The 23238-nt window shown below is 29.9% G+C and overlaps 2 protein-coding genes across 2 annotated transcripts in view; one reads left to right on the top strand and one right to left on the bottom strand.

Annotated features, from left to right (window-relative positions):
• Positions 1 to 23238, bottom strand: part of LOC145322438 (uncharacterized) — a 442211-nt gene that overhangs the window by 315 nt on the left and 418658 nt on the right. The window lies entirely within an intron of this gene.
• Positions 1 to 23238, top strand: part of LOC145323076 (prostaglandin reductase 1-like) — a 65321-nt gene that overhangs the window by 13246 nt on the left and 28837 nt on the right. Inside the window, exons 4-7 of the mRNA XM_080165457.1 lie at positions 11918 to 11959; positions 14095 to 14160; positions 14841 to 14934; positions 20030 to 20150. Coding sequence (XP_080021583.1) covers positions 11918 to 11959; positions 14095 to 14160; positions 14841 to 14934; positions 20030 to 20150 — 323 coding nt within the window. The remainder of the gene's footprint in view (positions 1 to 11917; positions 11960 to 14094; positions 14161 to 14840; positions 14935 to 20029; positions 20151 to 23238) is intronic.

Raw genomic sequence — 23238 nt, 5'->3', positions numbered from 1 at the left:
CACGCTTGGTTTTTTATTAAATGAATAAGTTAGGGTACAATGTTTGGCACTTTCGATATAAGTAAATGATAATAAAAAACCCATAGAATGCGATAATAACTTCAGAAAAATCGAAGAAAATAGTTTTAATACTTAATTAACGTTTTTAAGTTTTTCTTCAAAAAGTTTAGATAAGATGCCTTTAAAAGTCGTCTATGATTTTGTCAGGGATAAAAATGTAACTTTAAAATAAGAATTACAACATATTTTTTCAATTAGTACAAAGTAAAATTTTGAACATTTTATTGATCAGTATATTTTTTAAAATGTGAAGTAGAAACCTGAATATTTTATCATGAAAATTGTGTTATGATTTGATTGTCTGCTAGATTACAAGAAAAAAGATACTGACAGTACTTGTTGGTTCTTTAAAAATAATTAGGTAGATTACTTTCAGAACCCCTCTTTTTGCAACGTTATTTCAATAGAACAGAGCCGTAGTCTTAGTGTACTCAATATCTAGACAGCCAACCATTGTTTTAGAATTGTTCAATTTTTTTAACTTCTGATAAAAACAGAATTAATGGTATTTTTGTAAATATTATACCTCCAAGAAATGTCTATACTTCCCAATCATATGTTGTGTGATATTTAAGAGGAATTATTTTGATATAATGTCATTAAAATATTCGTTAAAAAAAGTGCTATTCTAGCTTATACTTTACATTTTAATGTGTATGATAATTCAAATAAAAGATAATGAAGATTTATATTATATTTAATTGTTAGAATTATAAAGAAAAACCTGGAAACAGTAAAAAACTGACTTTATTTTATTGACGTAGGGAAAATTTTGTCAAATATTTGAATAAAAAAACACTATAAAACAAAATAAATTATTTTTAATATAGTCACAAAAAGGCTTAATGAGTTTAGGAAATATTTCATTCACTAATCATGTCATTTAAACTCTATTACACAGAATACATTGTAAAAAGATGTTCTCGTTTTAATTTTAAGTAATTTGAAATGCATTTTAATACCTTTTAATGATTTATTTTTTGAAACATCTTTTTATAAAATGTTATTGATTTTTGAAGTTATATGTTAAAATGTTTTTAAATTTTGTTAACATTTTGTTTTAAATGTAGAAAATTGGTAATTCTAAACATTCAAAAAATGATTTTATTAAATTTTCATCACTTAAATTGCATGTTTGATGAAATTTTCAACTGATAATTCAAGAAAAATCGTTTAAGTTTTATTATATTTTACTTTGAAATGTTAAAAAAATATAATTATTGTCAAAAATGTGGAAGTTATACTTTCCTCAAAAAAAGACCTAAAACATGCAAATTAACACGTGTAATGAGATTTTTTTTCTTTCAGGTTTAATTTTAAGTAATTATTGATATTTTTTGTAAAAAGGATTTTATATAAAAAGTTTTAAAACTCGAGTTATGTAGTGGTTCTAAAAAAGGTTGCGAATTTATGCAATTTTCTTGCAAAAAAATTTTTCTAGGATTTTAAAAATAGCAAAGGGTGTTATTAGACGTACTTACAGATACAATTGCAAAGTCATTTTGGCCAAACACTAAAATAAAGTTTTGACATCTGAGGGTCCAACCGTGTAGATAAAGGGATAGAAAAAGAAGCTCTTATATAGATTTTACAATATACTGTTTTAGAATAGGGATTTAAGGTTTTAAGCTCTAATCTAAATTGACACGATCTAAAATTAAGCAAGAAAATATTACAATGATTTATCAGAAATTTTCTTTTTTGTTTACCTGTATATTAATGTAAAACAATAAAGGGGAAGGGGTTGTTTAATAAATGTATGTCTCAACCCCGTGGACATTGTGCCAACTTTCAATTGGTACCTTGAATATAAGCCAATAGCGTCGTAAATATTAACACAGCCAAGTCACTACAAAAGAGCAGGAAAGCCATTTCCTAAGGTCCCAAAGACTGGATCCAGGTAGTTGTTTGGGGTATACATCAAAAGTTATTACATTATTATCTGTCTTGCCTTTGTTTATGTAAATCAAATGTACAGTTTTTGGATGGGAGAAGTTAGGTTAAGTAAGAAGTTGTTCGCGTTTCATAAGAAGTTTTTGGTCAAAAATATAATTCTTTACTTTTCCTTATGTCCTGATAATAGTAGAATAATCTATGAAATGGCCTGGCAAATGCCCAATAAAACTCAAATTTATATAAACAAGAGAATAGGGAATATAAAATGTACCCATGCTATTCTGCTGCTACTACACAAAAAATGCTTTATCAGTGTTCCTTTATTGAAGCAGAAAAATGAGTAGAGCTTATGAATTACAAAGAAAGAATAACAGAGTATCAGATAAAAGAAAAAATTAGCCTTTTATCCTTAGTAGCAAAAGTGAATAATAAGTTTTTTATAGAAATATGATGTACCCTAGAGGAATATAGTTAGAACGACGGACTATGTGAGTAAAAAAGTAGATGCTTGTTTGATAATATAGCAAAACCTTTTTTTTTATAAAATTCAAACGAACCTCAAATAGCAACCGAGTATTTCACATTTAACCCAAGAGTTATAGAGTTGTGTCGCTAATAATAGTATTTTCATAGCAGTAAAATGTAAAAATCTGTTTTTTAGTTTCTGCTAGAATGTATTGACACCATGCCACTTTATCTAAGTTTACGATAAAGCTCTGACATTTTATCCATCTGTTTTATCCTAGTTTACAAAATACAGGAATAAAGAATAGGAAAATTATAGGAATTTTTTAACAATATTTGAAGGTGAAGAAAAAGTCTGATGGTTTTTGATTGGTTATTGGTTTTTTGTTGCTATTATCCTGACATTTAAACTAAACTTAATAACTACACATTTATGCATAAAAATGAAAAAAAAACCTTACCTAATCTTTGAATTCAATGACAATTATGTGATTCTTATATTTTTAGCATATTTGATCAATTATAAAAAATAGATTATTAAATGGGCTTACATTATCATTGTAAATCAAAAGACTTTACTTCTTGTTTTGGGTAAATTTACTTTATCTTAATGCTTGAAAAATAATAGGAAAGTTGAATCTTTTGTTATTTAAATTGTGCTTACTTTTTTTTATTTAATTCTATACGCGCAAAACGCCAAGTTCCAATTTCAAATATTGTTTAAAAGATATATATTTAGTTTTAAGGTTTTACTAATATTTTTCTATGCACTAAATTACAATTATAGATTTATGTGTGTACAGTAAATATCAGAAACCAATAAAATGATCTTTGCTGTTTTTAGTATTTGTTCTGGGTTCCTGGTTAGGTTTTAGGCTATTACATGGAGTGCTAAAATGTTCAAAGTAAGATATGAGGTGCTAAGAAAACATCCTCAATATCCTCCCACCTTAACTTAGTCTATGACCAATATTAAGCTTCAATAAAAGAGTAACACCAAACTATACCATGAATTTGTTGCATAAAAATCCAGTTTCAGTCGTGTTACATGAACATGTGTTTGGCTTAAAAAGGGGTTGTCTAATTGCCTTCAAAATTATGCAAGGAAAAATATCCTTGGAAACTTTTAGACAAAAGTTTAATTGATGGAAAGTATTTTCATCAATAAGCGTATAAGACAACCAACCAAGATTTATAATGTGTGCTTTTCATTTGAATTGCAAATTAACAAGAAAAACAACATTATAGTTTCGCAACGAATTTAATAGGGGCTTCTAATAAAATAAACCAATATAGGCCACAGTTTTGCTTGTTAATGCTTTAGCAAATTGTGGATTTTTGTGATTATGGCATGAGCTGTAGATTGTGGCTGCAGCCTGTATAAAATAAACTGGAAATGAGCTAAATATTGTGTTGCTGTATTCGAGCTCTAGTTCTTATTAATTTATAACCATTCTTTATTTGGAATGTCAGTCCTTCTCCACTGAATTAATTAGGAAGAGATGGGGGATATCAATTGTTAGTAATGCTTAAATCTAATTCAAATTAATTTAACAAAATCGCAAGTTGGAACATCTGTAGTTTTAATATGTTTATAGAGTATAGCATTTTTTTAATTCATTGGCTTAAAAAGTTGAAAAAAGTAAAATTGTAAATATTTTCCTAAGTATGGTTTTACTTTATTTTTATAGATCGAATACTTATGTGTAGAGGAATTGGAAGATTTTTCAATCCTCCCCCAATTATTTTTTTATAATAATCTGATCATATTTGCTTTTGTTTATGAGGAAAGGGGTGGGATTAAAATATAAGCGCCATTTTTCCATCTAATATCACAAATAAAAAAAGTTTTTTTTAAGATATATTTTTTGATCAAATTAACGGTAGGTGAAATTTTGGATTCGTTCTGACAAATAACGAATATTTTTATCATCTAAAAAGAAATTTAGACAGGGAATAATATCTTGAAAAATAATTAGATAAGAGCCATGTATAGATAAGGAGGTTGCAAAACTTTTTATTCAATAATTTTATGTTTACCGTGATGTTGACGAAAATGTCAGGTTCATCATCATATAAAAAAATTTGCCTTGACATAAAGCATAAAGATTTATGTCAACTCATATCGGTGCTATAATAGTAATTTCTTTTGCATATTACTTGTCCTTGTTTAATTTAGTGTGTGGAGAAAGATAAACATGAAAAACTTCAAATCATTGTTGATTTAATAAGAAAATTTTGAATCAAGAAATTTTATATAAAAAATAAAAAGATTTAAACCTAAAATGGTCAGACTTTCTGCCTGGCGGCTGAGTCTTTAGACTCTAGTAAACAAATTTAAGGGGGAAGGTGATTTTTTTTCTTGGGCGATTTCTCTTGTGCAATCAATCGGTTAGAGAGATCTTAAAAAACAGCCAGACATACATGCAGGCTATTTTATGATTCACGGGAAAGTTTTTTATTTACGCATTTTTTTTCTCAAACTTCGAGAAATCTGTTTTCAAACCATAAATTGTAAATCTTTAACTTTGGATACATTCACAGGGATCTAAAGGGATTAGACAATGGCTGATGAATTGATGTACATCCCCAATGATGATACACAAAATTCCCTCTTCTGCAGATTACAATTATTGGTTGAAACGTTTGGTCAAACTTCATTACAAGTCCCCAAATTGATTAAGCCAACGAATAAGAAAACTTTATTAAAAACTTTAGGGACTAGTGTGATAAACAGCCTATTGTCCCCTCCCCTTCCTGATACTTTCTAGTGGGATATGTGGGCCATATAGACTGTAAAGATAGATGATAAGATACGTCTATGCAAAAATGTTTTAAAGTCAATATATTTCATGGAAAAAAAAGAAATCTATCACATGGACAATTTGTTTTTTCTTTAGGCTCAATTTTATATAGGTTGTGCTATAAGCAGGGATACAGGGATAGGACAGTGGATGATTTGTTAATCCTGAACCTAATATGATAAACAAATTCTTGCTTAGGTAGAATTGAAAATAATTTGGAAAGAATATTGAATAAGGTTATTGAATAAGGTTATTGTATTTCTGACAGCCCTAGCTAAGGCTACCTAAGGATGAAACTTGAATATGAAGTTTTTGGGAAAGATTTTTTTATGATCAATTGTTATCTGTCTCTTTATATGTCTGTTAGTTGGGACATTTGAGGTACAAAAAGAGTCGACAGATTAGATTTTAGTTGTAAAAAGGTTATTTCTTCTGTGTAAAATAGACTAATACATGTAAATTTACTAACGCAGAAAATAGAATACTCACTAACTCTAATATTGTTACATTAGCATCAATTATTAAATGCATGCCAATTAAACATAAATTTCTCTATCTTCCTATTATAAACGAAAATTTAAAGCAAACCTTGTCTGGACATAACCAATTATATGAGAAAATAGCAAAAATAGTTAAAAATATATCAAATGAATTTGAGTTTAATACTTTAGAATGTATTTCTTCAAAACAAAGCAAAAATTCAAATAAAACTATTATGACAATGTCATTTAATTCTCCTTCCATTTTTGCCCTTTATTTTAAGCAAATGCACAAGAAAAAGATTTGGTCAGCACATCCTTCTTTGAATTCACGAAAAATTGACAAAAAATGGTTCCCAGACATGGAAAGTTTTAAATATAGTTTTAATATATTACTTAACTTGCCCATAACTATGTATTTTAAGAGTTTTCTTTTTGAACAATTTACTCGTACATTAGTTAGCTCTAACAAACTTTTTAAATGGAATATTATTGAAAGCAATTTATGCAAATCATGCAAAGTTATAAATGACAGTGAGCATGCAATTTTTGAATGCAAGTTTGCAAAATATTTTGCTCACTGTATGGCCACATTTTTGGATAAAATATATAATAATGAATGTCCTGAATTTATCTTTCTAAAAGAAAATTTTTATTTATTTAATATTTATTATGAATGTTTTAAAGGGGATGACTTCACACAAATAACTTTACTTATACTGATAGCAAAAGATAGGGCTTTAAAAGCAAGCAAGGAAGAATGTATTATAAGATGGAATGAGGATAACTTTTTCTCACAAACTTTACTGTTAGCACAATTTACCATAAAACTACTTAATTCCATCGGATTAAATTACAGTTTAGTAACTAATTTTATAGATTTTGTTTTAGGATATAAGGACAATACAAAGTATTTTAGCTGTTAGATAATGTCCGATCTCCATTGTTTAAAAAAAAATAATATGATATTTTTAAATCAAAATATAACATTATGTTTTAACATGTATATATATAAATATGTTTATAACATGTAATATTATCATATTTAATTTGTCTATGATTTGTCTAATAAGAAGAATAAATCATTTAAAACACATGTACAAGACCAAAGAAAATCAATATTTTATTTCAAATATCTAAGAAACTGCTGGTTATGGTTTTAAGCAAAATTGGGGGGGGGGGGGTGAGTTTGTTAAGTCTTACCAAAAAAAATAAATAAAAACATATTTTGCTTTTGAAAGCACCTAAGGAGGGATGGTTTTGTCATTGGGTATTATACAAGAATCAATAATAAATAACATTGGAATTTTATAGGAACTATCTCTTAATCAAGAGTTCAAACTTAAAAAAAGGATAAAAATATTTTGGAAGAAAAAAGTAAACGTGAAAATATTTCGAAAGGTCAAAATTGAAAGTTCTGGTAGTCCAGGGAAATTAGAAATTTAACTAATGACATCCAACCATTTTGGCCGATTTGATCTTTATTCCAATATTTGTACTGTATCAATTGTCTTTTAAAATAAATATGTATCACTTCTTATTCGAAATGTAAACGAGTGCGTGCACAGAAATTTTATTTGTATTGGTCAAAGTGGATGTTAGGTACCCCTTTCACCCATTGGGAAACTCCACCCCCCCCCCCCCACTGCCTTCTTTAACCACCAGTGAATGTAAGCAGAACTTTTCAATTTAACTGGCAGAAAAGTACGAGAAAAACAAGTATTTATTTTCATAGCAAATCCTTTTCTCTTAAAAATATAAAATGAAACAAATTTTGGAAATAAATATAGGCGATCCTCATTGAATAGTTAACTATCTTTTTTAGGGGATGTTTGACCTTATGTGGGTTCCAGAGTTTTGCTATTATTGTATCACACTAAGAAAACAGTAAATGTCTGGCTTATTTTAGTTCTGTGACATTAATGCTTTTGTTGACTTGGAGTCTAGTTTTATGTAAAGATAAGAAGGGATAAATGAATAGGTTTTTTTTGATTAAATTAACATGTAAAATAATGTAAACTAAGCTTTTATTTAATAAAAACCTTAATATCTAGCTTTTTCGGGAAGTTTTAACACTTTTGGTCCTGTCCTAAAGTAATAAATATTTTCCAGGAATGGAGAGGACACTGGACTTTGAATTAAACTTTTACCCAAAGTATTATATAATGTATTAAATTTTGTGTGTACCTTACCCCTAAGTATAATAAGATGAATTATACAAATAATGTTAAAAATTAGGAACACTTTTAACAAACTAAAAACTACATTTTTAAATTTTTTAATCTTATATTTTTAGAAAGATTTATAAAGAAGTCGTTTGAAAACCATTTGCTTATTCTTTTCTTTCTGGGGGTGTGTCATTGTAGTCCCTACTAAGGGGGGGGGGTGTACAAGGGTAGGATGGTATTTACTGCTTCTGATTAAAAAAACAAGATCACCACGGCGCTTTTTAGAGCTTTGGAACTTGACCCAAAAATTCACTTTTCCCTCCATTTTTCTGATTCAGGGGTAAATAATTATCTAAACCTTATTAAAAAGATTTTTTAAAGAAATTAATTGCATACTATTTAAAAAAAAAGATAAATCTATTTTTTTATTTTAAAATTGAAAAAATGCATTTTTTGATTATGTCAGTATTTTTAGAGGAAAGTGCACTTTACTGGTTTTATTTTAGGCTTAAAATGAATATTCGAAAAAAAGTGGATTAAAGATAATCAATTTTAAGGTTTAGCAATGTAATTTTTATAGAAGTGCAGCTGCACTATAATTAGAAACTATCCATACGTCCGTCTTACCCTCTGTCCATATTTGTAAACAACAACTTTAAGGTTAAAAAAGGACATACTTTTCCAAAAATTTGGTAGATTTATTATGGCTCCACTACTTATAAACATGTAATTTTGTGGTCATTTTAAGCCGTTGTTTTTTGCTTTGTAGAAAAGCTTTATGTTGGTCTAAATTTATTTTGCATTAGATAAATTCCATTTAACCTGATTTTAGTAGTTTTATGAAAGATTGAGAATTTTTTCAAAAAGTTTTTTTTTAAATGTATAAAATCGCCATATGCCAAAAAAAAAATTAGAAGGCTCTAAATTAAAGAAAATGGGGATGGGGGTTTGACCCTCCTGTTAAAGGAGGGTTTCTAAACTGACTTCCCTGTGCAAAGAGGGGGTCTAAATTGACCTCCCTGTGTGATATGTCCAGCTTATTTAGCAACCAATTTTTCCAGAAAAATTCTTGGGTGGTGCATTTTTTGGGTCAGGGTGGAATGTTAACTTTTACCATTTGAAAAAACTGTTTTGCCTCCAAATTGTCTGCTAGTAATAATCTATTTCTGTACAACTTAAATATTTTCTACCTTGTCAACAATAAAGCATGCAATAACAGACATACATAAAAAGAACATAAAAGATAATATTTCAATCTAATTTGAAAAAACAACAAATTTGTCTAAAGAATGATCATTTGTTTATTTTAGTCTCAATATCTTTTTTGGTGCATTTGTTGCATATTACATTGGCTAGATATGCTTCAAGATTTAATAATTACTTTATTTCCTTATAATACGGTATAGCAATTTACTATTCTTTTCACAAAGAAATAATAATGGAAACACATAACATAACAACATAAAATGTTAAATTGTTAAATATAGAACAAAAGAACTTCTTTTTAACATGAAATGTGAAACAATAAGTAGAAAAAAGCCCAATTCAAAATTCTTTTGGTTAAAAAAATATAGAATTGTGTTCAATTAATCAACCCCTTAAACAAGCTGGTACATGTATTATGAAAAATAATTACAAGCACATTACTAAAGCAAATAAAAACTTATTTTGGTATAATAGATAAAAAGATTTATTAATACACGTAGTCAAGAGATTTAAGTTATTTATAGTACACCAATATGAAAATCGTTACCTTAATTTTTATCAAGTTTGTGTGTTTAAATGATTTATTCTCTTATGGAAAAAAACATACAAAATAAAATAATAAAAATACAAAAACAAGGATGACAACATCCATAAAAGCGAAGCTCTGAAACGATATGACAGACGAACATTAACTTTTGTTAATTGTCAGAACTGAATATACAAAATATGAAAATATAAGGTTTGACAAAATTATACGTAAATTTGTTGCAAAACTTCTTAAATACAGAATTCTGTTTAAGGACATACTGATATTTTTAATAATTTTTATCAAGTTTATTTTAAAGTTTCTTGTTATCGTTTGAAATATATAGAGCCTTTACCGAATATGTTTATTTAACCTCTCCTCAGAATAAATATCCCCTCATCTTGGCAGTGAAAGAAAACTTTTTATTCCGGAAACTGAAGTCATAATTAGAAAGTTGAAGTAAAAATAAGCAGTGTCTACTCATAGTTGCTTTGGCGGTATACTTTTAACAATCATAACAAGGATGGTAACATACAAAACTAGGGCAACTTGGTTTTAAGTGAATTTTTAGACAGATAAGAGGTTAAAATGCTATATAAGGCATATGTTATATCTTTCTATAATATAAAGCAATAATGATTTTTTGTCTGAACCTTAAGATCTTGTAAGATCTTCGTTTTGGTTGTACTTTAAGGGAAGCTTTATCACTAACTGGGAGAAGTTTTGATCTTTTCTAGTGACTAAGAACTAAGTAACTAGTATATGTATTATAAAGTTGTCATGAGGTTTGTGAATTTGTATGACCATTAAGATCTCGAAAGAGACAGGGCTATTAGGTCGATGATTTTAAGGGAATTTGTACATTGGTCTTGGATAGGTTCTAGGCCATTTTCAAGGAAAACGGAATTAATTTAATTCTTCTAAATTTATTGCCAGACAAAAGTTTATTTGGATAACTGAGTGAATTATAGAGTATTTACACCATCCAAAAAACAGGGTCAAAAAATGGGGTTGATTTCTCTAATTTGTGTAACAATTACGGCAAGGGTCTTTCTTACCCCACCCTTATGGGTCTATTTAGTGCTTTTAGTACACTAAATAAAGGGGCTATCTTCCTTTCCCAAAAAATTAATTACATTTTAAAATAAAGTTAAAAATGTAATGAATGGATAAAAACCTAGAATCGTATGAAATTTGGCTATTTTAACTATCTAACCAACAAAAAATGCAATCAAAAATTATTACACTACTCCTTTTTTATTTTACAATAGAATAAACAAAATCATTTTTACATATTAAGAATTGAGTGAAAAAAAATCATAAAAGACGGTATGCAATCATCATATTATCAAAATATTATAAAAGCACAATATTAAAGTTTAAAATCAAATTATCAATAAAAACTAAGTGTTTAATGATAAGGAGACTTTAAAGATTCGATTCTATAACAGATATTCCGGTTCTTTTGCGGGTTCTGCTAAACACTTTTTTGAAGGGGTTGCATAATGCATGGAATTTTAACAGGGTTATCTCAGGGATAGGACAATGATAGTCAATACCTAATTCCTTTACTAAAATAATTTCGAAATTATTCCTTACTTACCTGTTAAATATTTTAATGATTAAATATCAATGTTCCCTTCTCCCTGGAAATCTTGAGTAACATCCTATAAAACTGCAAAACGAAATAGCTTTGATATTTCTAGGCTGAATTAGTCTATCCAAGATATTTCCCCCATAGTGTAAGGACTGACGAACAGACTGACTGACTTTTTAAGTTAGATAGAAAGTTAAAAAATTGCTAAATTGATGATCTAGTTATTTTGAAGAAACAATTTTAATAAAAGGGTTTTTTTCTGTCCGTCTATCTTATGTTGTTTTTTTTCCTACTTTCACAATATTTAGATGGCTGGGTTTTTAAACAAGGAATTATTTACACTTCACCTGAAAGAGAACCTCAAAATACAGTTTATCATGTGTAAAGATTCTGAAGGAATAAAGGTCCCAAGAGGCTTTTGTTCCACAGGTCTCAACGGGCTTCAAATATGTTTCATTTTATAACCTAGAAATATTTTCAGTACAGATTTGAAACCGGTTAATTAACTAAAAATAATGAAGTTTATACCAGTTTTGTTGTGCCTGGCTTTGCCCAATTGAGGTCATCAAAACTGGGATTAATCTTATTATGATACATTTTAGTATCCGCGGAAGGCTGTCTTAATGTTCCTTAAATTGAACTCGGACGTCAAACTTTATTTAGTTTTTTTTTAAAATCACGGAAAAAATATAAAAACTGAACTATTTAAAATTTAGGTTGCCCGGGTGGTCGAGTCTAGAAACACAGATTTTCCTAAGGTAAGCAATCCTTGCAACTGATAATAGTGCCTAAAAAATGACGTCAAACTGGCCTACCACATTAGTCAATTTAAATGTATACTTCCTATCATTGGTCATTTGTATTGTATTACGTCATTTTTTTAGGCACTATCATCTGTTTCGCAATCCTCTTTTAAAAGTAACAGGCTGTGTGTATGTCTTATATTAAGCACTCGCTTACTGCTGGTTATCCTTTACAGTTAAGCTTCTTATAGGTCAATGGAAGGTTTATTTTTAATGAGGGTACGTCGTCGTCCACCCTCCAAAAAAAACTAAAATGGAATGTGAAGGGTCGACTTACTCTCCCCCCCCCCCCCCAAATCAAAGTGCCTCTAGAGGTCTTTAGGGGCGTAGCAGTCATTCTTCATATAATTGATAACTACTGAAACCATTTCAGGGAAGCTTCACTTTTACAACAATACATTGAAAAATTAGTTATAGCGCTTCCAAGTACAAAGCACCTTTTCTTTTATTCTTCTTTCTAGTCATCTGATTATTTCAAAATATGTTTATTTTATATTTTTTATTCTATTATCTTTTGAAAAAATAAAGGTTTATCTTAAAATTTGTGATTTTAACAAAAATTTGTTAATGAGATTTTATTTTTTCCCAAGAACCAAGTATAATGTTCAATCACTTTAGCAAATATTTTATAATCAAAGTTTAGCATTACCGCAAAAAAACACAATAGCTAAAGCAAATAAGAACATGAGAGTTATTTACTTATAAAGATAAGGTTTAGGTGTTTGGGGATTTTCTGTTAAAAAGATAATTATAGGAATATGATTTGGTATTGCAAGTATATTGAAATGAAGGGAAATTTTCTCTAATGTTTTGCAATGAACGTGTGATTTGTAACTTATAATTTTATATTTTTACCTTGTTTTTATCTAAAATTTATCTTTTTATCAATTTTAATCTTATTATATTTTCAGATTTTTAAATTTTATTTAATTGTGTAGTTAGTCTTTATGTTAGTTATTGATATTTTTTGTGTATAACAGCTAACCCTTAACCTACTAACACATATCTAATTTTTATTTCATATTTTACTTATTTCATTATGTATGATTTTTTTTTATAAAAATAAATCATTTTAATAACAACAACATTTAAAAGTTTTTCAACAAGAGATAATAAATTGCCTGAGATCTCAAGAGATAAGAAATTGGAAGATAAATTCATTTAAGTGTACACTGTACATTCCTGAAAATGTAAAACAAAAATACCCATTTTGTAGATCTGCAAAATATATTGTTAAAAAATTTAGACACTTTTATTTTGAACAAACCAATTAAGATTTTTAAAAAGTTCCAAACACCTTTCAGCCAACCAACAAAAGTGCGTGTTTATATAACTTTGGGTACCCTTATAATTTACTGTTCAATGTCCCCTCCCTTACGTCGTGCGTAATTGGACGCACACCCAAAGTGTTGATAACTAAATTAGAAGGAGATCGGATTGAAACAAATTTTATAGATTACTTTTAATTATCAGGGATACAGGGATGGGACAGTAGACGTTAAAAAAATCCTTCATCCCAATAACTATTGGTCAAGTAAGGGTTGTAAATTAGTTAAATTACATTTGAACTCTTTCTCCCTATCTCGTTAAAGAAAAGTTGATAAATTCATTAAACTAAATAAAAATCATAGACATGTCATACTAGATTGTATGGAAAAATAATATTAATCTTATGAATCTACAACTCTCTTTTCCACAAATTAATTTACAAAGCTCGAACTTTATGCACAAAAATTGTAAGAAAAAATAAATCATCAAACGTTGTCCTATCACTGTATCCTTGATTTTACACTAATTTTCAACATTATAATTATTGTAAGATTAATGGGTAATCCATGAAATCTGCTAAAGAACCTTTAGTAACATTTTTGAGAAAAGAAGGTGGATTCATTTATGTTCCCTTTAATTTAGCCCAAAACTTGTATGATAAATGCAAAGCTTTTTGGTCCAGTCGTTTACGAGATCTTTTTAGGCACACATTCAAACAACCTCAGATACTTTTGCTTGTATGTTGTTACTTTCATAAGCATCTTTTTTAAACTATGACTCCCTCAGTTTTCATTGAGCCTAATACTGTGTTTTAATTTCAGGGGAAACTATTGGTGGTTGCGATGGGCTGGTCAAACTACAGCATTGTAGACCCCACAATGACACAGGTGAGTTACTTTCCCATCCGCTAGGACTAAGCCCAATCTGTCCCACTTTTGAGCAAGACGATTCCTATATGACGTCATATAAAGGGAAAAGAAAAAGGGAAGGGGGGGAAGAAAATCTCTTCAAAAGAGATGGGAGAAAAGGGAATCGTCTTGCTCAAAAGTGGGACAGATTGGGCTTCGTCATTCGCTAGATGTATAAGAGATAATAATAATGTCCAAAGAGAGCAAACATGATTCATATGCATTCTATATCCGCGGAAAGCCGTTTATAATACGATAAAAGAAATAACTATTACCCTCTTAATTCAGGAAATAGGCGGAGTTAAATAATACTTGTAGAAAAAGAGTTTCTATTCCTTAAAAATCTAATGGGTGGAGTTAAAATCTTTCTATGAAAATAATTATCAGGAAACATTACCCTATGTATTAAATAAATGGGTTGAGATTAAGTGTTTCTTGTACAACTATTACTAATAAATATTATTCTTTTTTTTCATCCAGAAAAGAGGAGGAGTTCAGGTACTTCAAGTATCAAGAAGTATTGACAACTTTTTTTAGGAAATGGGCGGAGTTAAATGATTACTGGTAAAACAGAGTGTCTATTCTTTAAAAAACTAATGAGTGGAGTTTAAGTAATTTTATAAAGATAATTAACATGAAATATTACCCTTTTTTTTCAGGAAATGGGCGGAGTTGAAGTACCCCTTTGTGAAACATTACCTAGACAATTAGAAAACGCTTCATTACCAAAATCTTCAGCAATGGGACTTTTAGGTAAATTGTTAAATTCTGTAACTTGATGAGGGGGGAGTTGAATCCCAAAACCCACAAATTTAGATTAAAAAAAACAGGTTTTAAAAGAAAGTTTGCTTGGGGAGAAGGGTTAATTTTTTTCTAGAGACGATTTCTCTTTGGGGGTTGGTGGTACCCTCCACCAAAATAATTAAAAAACCTTCCCGAGACCTATGAGAAGCTACCCCGTTAAGTAGAAACCGATCGGTTCAGCGGTTAACGAGATCCTTCGGTACAAACAAAAAGACAAACAAACAGAAAGACAGAAAGACATCGTTCTACTTTGTATTAAAGAAAGGGGGTATTTTATACGTTTGTTTTTTTTATTTCTTAAGGTCAGGTTAGGTTATATTATACTGTATAATAAGTAGCCCGCAGGGTTTGGGCACCATAGGTATAGACCCCGCTGGGTTAGGCCCCACGTAGAGGTTAATTTAATATTTGGTATTATTATCATGTTATGATAATATTTCAAAAATAAGGTGAGGAAGTTATCTGTTCTCATTAGTTTGTGGGGATAAGTGACAAAAATAGGGATGTTATTTTAGACTGGTGAATATAATTGGGTAAACGCCTTTCTTGAGATTAAATATCCCTCCCATCATTGAATTGAACAGGAAAGTAAAAAAGCATTAAAAATTATTCCTAGAACATCTTTTTAGTGTTTTAAACAATTTTTGGCGCCTTTGAAGTCCAGGATAGCAACGTGTAATAAAAATAAAAATTAATGAAGATTCATATTTTATTTGCTTAAAAGGCTTGATGTGTTTTTCCTCTTGTTTTACAGGGAAAAATGAGTATTTTTTGTAAAACTTTATAATCAACTTTTGAATCCAAAATCTTGGCCAAAATGTATGATTTAATGTAATTGGAATAGCTTCAATTCGATAATATATCAGCAATGACCATTTTATTAAAAAGCATGTTGTCGACACAAACCATAGACAAACTTAATTCTCATATCATAAAAATTATATAGGTTTTGGGCTATTTTTATTCTTTTACTTTTAGTTTTATTTGTTTGTTTTTTATAAAACTTTTCCCTTTCCCTACTAAACCATAAGACATTCACCTTTAGTTTAACTTGCCTAACCTCTGCACTGGATGTAAAAATAAACCAACCCCTAGTTCTTCTTTTTCCTGTCCTCACCTTAAATGGGATAAAAGGATCCACAAACGATTTTTTAAAAGTGTCAAAAAATCCGATTAATTTTTGGTGATGTTATTACGTCAATTCTTGATTCAAAAGATCATTATTAGAATATCGTTATTTAGGTAAAGAGATAGGTTTTGAAATATTGGGAGCTTCATATAGGTCCCAGAGTGGTTTGAGTCTTTTTTTTAAGGGTTAGGTCTTCGGATGGTTTTAGGCTATATACTAGAGGTGAAATGAGTGAAAAATAAAATTATAATGATTTATTGCCAACGTTATATTATAACGTTAATTTAATTACTTCGCTACTTATGTACACAATTGTTATTATTTCCTTATATATATCTTTTTTAATCAATTTTACTTTTTCCTTCATTTCTGATATTAGTTTAGGTTATAATTTAGTGTGGTGGGAAAAAGACATAAAATGATGACATAAAATTTCAATTTTGGGGAAATATAAACGACCACCAAAAGAGCTATTATACACAGGGAGATATATTCTAAAGAAAATTAGTAAAATAAACTAAAATATTGTATTTATATGTATAAATGAGTTCTATTCTTATGTCTACAAAAGCTTGAAAACTTATTGATTGGTACGTAGCTTCGTGGTTGCGGCTGTGTCTTGCTTAGAGTGACAGCAGAAGCAGTCAGCTTGAATGACAAAGCTGCAGCTACTCGTGAATCAAAGTTTCGGCTGCAGCGAAATATAATCTTAATCTAAGATTGCAAAATCAAACATATTTAATACAAAATATTTTTAAAGGTTTGAGATTGGTAGTATGATTTCAGCAATATGTTTAAAGTTTTCGTGTAAAAAATGTTTAAAACATCTTTTGTTAAAAATAAGTGAAGAATACTTAAAATTGCAAGACAGCTGGCTAGAAATAAGATCCCTATACTTAAAATAATAAGTATATAATTATTTCATTTTTGAAGGGGTGGTAGGGGGTGTTTTCTTCGCCTCATTAAAGCTCTTTACCACAGAATATCAATAGAAACATCCTTTCATAGAAAGTAGTATGGTTTTTTGTCAGTCTGTTAAAATCCCGCCAAGTACCTTTTGAGTTATCTTTTTAAAGGAAGCTTGACATAGGTCCCGAGATGGTTTTAGACTTTAATTTAAGTCTTAAAATAGTGTTAGGCTATTTTGCTACTACCTTCCTCCCCCTATGTAGCCAGAGCCTCTAGAAGCTAAGGTTGTTTTCGCTATTGTATTATAAAGAAGTCAAAATAATATCCTGTAATTTGTCGAGTCTTATTATTATATTAACGTAATTTCGACATAGTTATCGATAATATGTCAGCAATGTTGTCGATGTTAATCTTTTCAATTATATTATATAAAATATGACATGTCGATAATATATCAATTATACAATATACATCATACATCATACAATAACAAGCCCATAGTCGACAAAACAATTGAAAATTTGCGTCAACACATTACTTCTAGGTTTAACAGGTATTTTCTATAAGCATATGCTTTGAAATGAAATGTTGTGAAGATCTGAATGAAATAATGGAAATAATTATATGTTTATTTCTTTTCTTCAGCATGGCTAATTTAAAATTATAACATATCAAACAAAAACATTAAATAAATGGATATATTATTACTTGGATCCAGATTTTTATGTTATCTAATAAACTGAATCTTGCAGCTGGATAAAATAATGATTCTTCCCTTTCAACTCCTTTACCCCATCCCCTACCCTCCTATTAGATGTACGAACGAACCAATAAACGAGTTCTGTAAAAACTTTCTCAGTCTACAGTAAAAAATGAACTTTAAAATCCCCCAAAAAGTTATTTGGGGGCCTATACGTATTTTTGGCTCTGCAGTACCTGCTATACCTTTCAAAAATATATTTAAAAACAGTTTGAACAAAATTTAAGAAGTGTACCAATTTTATAATCAGAAAATTGGTACATTTTTTTGAAACATTTTGATTTTTGCTATTTCAGCATGAGTTTATAGGCGTACAAACTTTTGTTATATGACACAATGTATAGTTATGCTCTATTTAAAAACCGATATTTAAGTCAGCGTTATGCCTAATATGAAGTAAAGTATTAATACTTAAAACCCATATCTACAGTATGACGCTATTCTAAAAATGAAATTGTAAATAATACTTTATACTACAAACCAGGGGTGGAAAATGAGAAATCAGGCCTTACCAATTTTAATGGGGTTAATCCCCCATACACCCCCCTCCTGCACGCTTAGGCTACCAACATAAATTTAAATTTATCAAGTTTTTTGGGTTTACTTACCTTCTTTATTTAATAAGCTTCATTTGAACCCCTCTCTTAAACCTCTTTCTTCAAAATCAATTTGTGTTTTCATTATCCTTTTCATCCAAAAACTGTTAAAAACATTAATTTTTGTTGTTGATAAAAGCTACTACAAAAAATTAAGCTAAAATGCATCTTTATAAAAAGTACATTATTTTTTTATTAGAGTCAGTGAAAAATAGTCTTCTTGATGTTTCAAACTGGCGGCAATAGAATCTTTAGGAGGCTAGGGGCGAAAAATAGCCTAAATCACCGTAAGACTTTTCATAAAGGTTTATTCTTTGATGGTTTTTTTGGGGTGGGGGGGGCGGGGGCACTTTTCAACCATTATTAAAAACTTTGAGCTTTCTTTAACATACTCCCGCTGTGTCTTCTTTCCACGGCATAATAATTCATTCTAAATTCATAGTCACGGATCTATGGATAGTTAGTTTGTGCTAGAATAACATGAGGGCTATTAAATAGGTTGGGTTGAATCATGGTTGTTTTAGGTAACAAAACAAGCAAATGTTGTTAGGCTCCCGCAGGGTTATGACTTTGGTGCATTTGTTGGTAACACTCTAGAAATTCTCCTGGATCCATAATGATAAAAAAAATTTCTGTAGAATTAAAACTTAAATTGTTTTATGTACTTTAGATTTCAAAATTATGCGGTTAATATTAAGAAGAAATAAGATAAAAAGTATTTTAAAGTAGTTAATGTTGTCATATGTAACCCATCCCTTTATCCCTGCCCCCATCTGGTTTTTGTGCAAGGAACCATGAAAATTTGAAAAGGATTAAATTTGTAGACAGACATGTTTTTATGAGAGTACTTATTATTAATACAACAAACCTGCCTCAACCCTTCTTCTTCTTTTCTGAGTCTTGGTGGATATCATATTTTGGAATTTTTTACATGAACAAGAAAAATTAATTCCATTAGTATTGAAAGCTAAAATTATGCTGTAAGGAATCATTCTCCAAACTTATTGATAGAATCTTCCAGATTTAGATATTGTTTCAGGCATTTTGTTTTTTACAGTTATAGATAGATATTTGATTATTCATGTAGTAATATTCATAGCAAATTCATTTGTTGGAAGGTATTGTCTATAAAGGGTATCACTGTTAGATGAAGCTTTATTTTAAAATTGTCTAATGATTTCAGTAAACTATTAAAAAGGATCTTACTATAACAGTGCGATGTAATGAATTAAATTTTTATAGATATGTCCTATGATTGAGATGAGATAACAATCTTTAATCAATGAATTATTAGTTTATAAAAACTAGCGGCTCCAGCCCTAGAATCCAGGGGCTTTTCCCCAAGAGGTTTGATCGACCTATTTTTTCGTATTTCGTATTTTAGATTTTAAAAGAAAAAAAAATTTTGGGTAGGGGAGTTAGTCGACCCCCTTTTTTAGCTTTAGTTTTAAAGGGGAGTATTTTTTTTTTTTGGGGGGGGGAGGTGTCCCACCCGCCAAGAAAATAGTTTAAAACCACATGATCAGTAGGTATATTCTCTGAAGAGTAGAGCCTAATCGTGTCAGTGGTTACTGAGATCTTAAGCTTCAGACATACAGACAGACGGACATCGTTCTACTTTGTATTATAGATAACTTTATAAATCTTTAGGTATACCTGGGTTGACCGCTTACCTGGGCTTAACAGAGCTAGCAAAGGCAGAGGAGGGTGAAACAATTGTGATAACCAGTGCAGCAGGACAAATGGGTCATCTTGTTGGACAGCTAGCCAGGTATCAACAGCTAAATTGATCATCTTGTTTGACAGCTAGCCAGGTACAAAAAGCTAAATAGGTCATCATGTTGGACAGCAAGCCTGGAAGTAACAGTTAAATGGGTCATCTTGTTCGACAGCTAGCCAGGTAAGAACAGCTAAATGGGTCAACTTGTTGGACAGATATCCAGGTAAGAACAGCTATATTGATCATCTGTTTGACAGCTACCCAGGTAAGAACAGTTAAATGGGTCATCATGTTGGACAGCTAGCTAGGTAAGAACTGTCAAATTATGTAATATCTAGCACAAAAAATTGATATTCTAACTATTTTGATATGATATTCTTTTTTCAATATTTCTAAAAGATAGAAAAATAGGCTTTTAAAAATTAGCTTGGTAGATTATTGACTTTCCATAGATAATTTGCTTTTTTCTTATGTTATGACTTTAGATTTAATGAGTCAACCATTTTCCCCCATTGATATGTGTATACCAAATCAAAAAAATATTTAAACCAAAAAAGTTTTTTTTTATAATAGAATTTAATGAAATACTCTTAATTTATCTTACATCTATTTCGATCATTAAAATTTAGAATATTGATTTATTCCAAAGTTTACTTGAATTTATATTGATGTTGTTTTTATTAACAAAATACTTATTTCTTTCTTTAAGTATGAGTGAAACTCACAAATTAAAACTGCCCCCCAATAAAAGTTAATTGAAACGGTTTTTTGGCAGAGCAGAGTTGAATCTAAGATATCATGTTATGATAAAGGGCTTTGTAATCTAGCGAACATGCACATTGGTCTGAACTGGAATAAAATTTAATGATTTATCTTAATTTTTTGTGCTTTTGTTACATAAGACTATGACTAGTAAAAATGCTTAATGTTGTCCTTCAGCTATGATCTGATCATACATAGTTTTGAAGTTCAATAACGTTTCAAAGAGAGATACAAAAATAGAATATTAAAAGCAAATCATTTGTACATTTAAGGTCGGTCCCTGCCTAAGAAAATAGCTATGATTGATTCCTGGTATGATAATAATAATAAACAAAAATATAAGCCAAAATATTAAATTCGTAGTGTATGTTCGTTTGTCTGACCATCTTATTTGCTGAGCTTAGGTTTTGTGGAAGTTGCTGTCATTTTTTTACTGTTTTGACCACTTCAAGACCACTGTGTTAATTCCCAGTGAGGTTTTTAGATCCAAGTCATTGGCTTCATTTCTTTTTATGGAATACTCTTCATTTAAATGACAGGGAGAGAGACATGACTAGATGATTTCAGTATGGCTTTGAACCACATAAATATCCGCTGGATTAAAACCGACTTTCAGCCATACTGAAAAATTATGTATAGCATCGTATTACAGACAATTTTCAACGAATACTAAAATAAAAGCAAAATGGTTTTAATGTTATATACTCTTGGTATAGTGAATGATAAAATAAATAGAAAAAGTTGATTGTTTGCTTCGTTTTAAATTACTCAAATTCTTTGTCTATATTAATAACAACTTTCTGTAGATACAACCTAAATCAATATGGTAGTCAATACTTTTTATAATTCAATTGTAGTATATACATGGAGTGTCATTTTAAGCTGGGAAAAAAGGATGACTAGAATGACTATGAGAATTATCTAATTATATATCTGTATTTCTGGGGATATGATAACTAAACTAAAGTGTCCAACCCAGCCGTATATCCTGTTTAGATTTAATGATTCGGATTTATTTTATTTAACAGATTTTCTCGTGATAGCTTTTCCCACATTTCCTATCAACCATTGTCTTGTAAAAAAGTTAATTCCTCTTTTCTCTTTTTACCTCATTTTTTTAGTTTGTTAGAATTTTCATATAGATATCAAGCTTTGCAGGATGATAACAGTTAGGTACGATTTAGGAAGCGAACTAACTCTGTCATCGTTTGCCAGAAAGTCTGTATGTAAATTTAAAACAACCTGATTTTTTTTTGTATAATTCATAGGCGTCCAAGGGGGGGGGGTAATGGGCCATTTGGCACCCCCAAAATTTTTTGAACAATATCCCCCCCAAAAAAAAATTAACCCTACCTTGGGGGTGCCGTAGGCACCCCCAACGATTTTGGGGGGGGGGGGGTATTTACCCCCCCCCCCAAACGATTTTGGGGGGGGGGTAATTACCCCCCCCCCCAAAATAAATGTTCTTTAAAAAAAATTTTTTGGGGGGGGTATTTACCCCCCCCCCAAATTGAATGTTCTTAAAAAAAAAATTTAATAGTTTGATCATGTTTTATTTGCTTGGGCCTTTATAAGGGCTAAAAACATCCCGGGGATCTATGATGTAATTGTAAAGCACTGAAGATTCCATAAAATAGATACCTAACTAAATTAAATATTTCATTAAATAATGAAAAAGAATTTCTATAGGCGATTTCTTTTGGGAGGATGTCAGGGTGTCTCAAAACTAGTTAGTGTCTCAAAACTTACCAGGACCTATAAGACGCTTCACTTTAAAGTATAATCATATTGGTTCATTGGTTAGTGAGTTAATTATTGTATTTTTATGTTCTAAAGAATGAGATACTACTATATATTTGAATAGTAGTGGCGCCCTTAGCATCTAAGAACTCGTGTTTTCTAAAGGGTAAAAAGGGAGGAGAAAAATAGCCTAAAACCACTCAAAGGATTGACCTATAATAGTGTGGAACCATCATGGGATCTATGTGAAGCTTTCCTAAAAAGGAGAACTTAGTATTAAAAGTAATGAAATCTGAAGCTATAGTCAAATAAACCTTACTTACTACTTTATGTTATAGGATAGTACTTATTTACTTAATAGATTAGGTAGGTGCTTTTTTTACATAATTAAATTACCCCCCCAAAAAATTTTACCCCCGGGGTAAATTAGTTTGGGGGGGGTAATTACCCCCCCCAACAGATTTGGGGGGAGTATTTACCCCCCCCCCAACAGACTTTAGGGGGGGTAATTACCCCCCCCAATCAAATTTTACCCCCGGGGTAAAAATTTTGGGGGGGGTAAAAAAAAATTTCGGCGCGCTTCGCGCGCCATTTTACCCCCCCCCCAAACACGAATTACCCCCCCCCCCTAAAAATT

The sequence above is a fragment of the Acartia tonsa genome, chromosome 6, assembly GCF_053477335.1.
Source record: "Acartia tonsa isolate MP-2025a chromosome 6, ASM5347733v1, whole genome shotgun sequence".
In the NCBI taxonomy this organism is placed as follows: Eukaryota; Metazoa; Arthropoda; class Copepoda; order Calanoida; family Acartiidae; genus Acartia; species Acartia tonsa.
The sequence above is the reverse complement of the archived record's forward strand: the minus strand, read 5'-3'. Positions and strand labels throughout refer to the sequence as shown.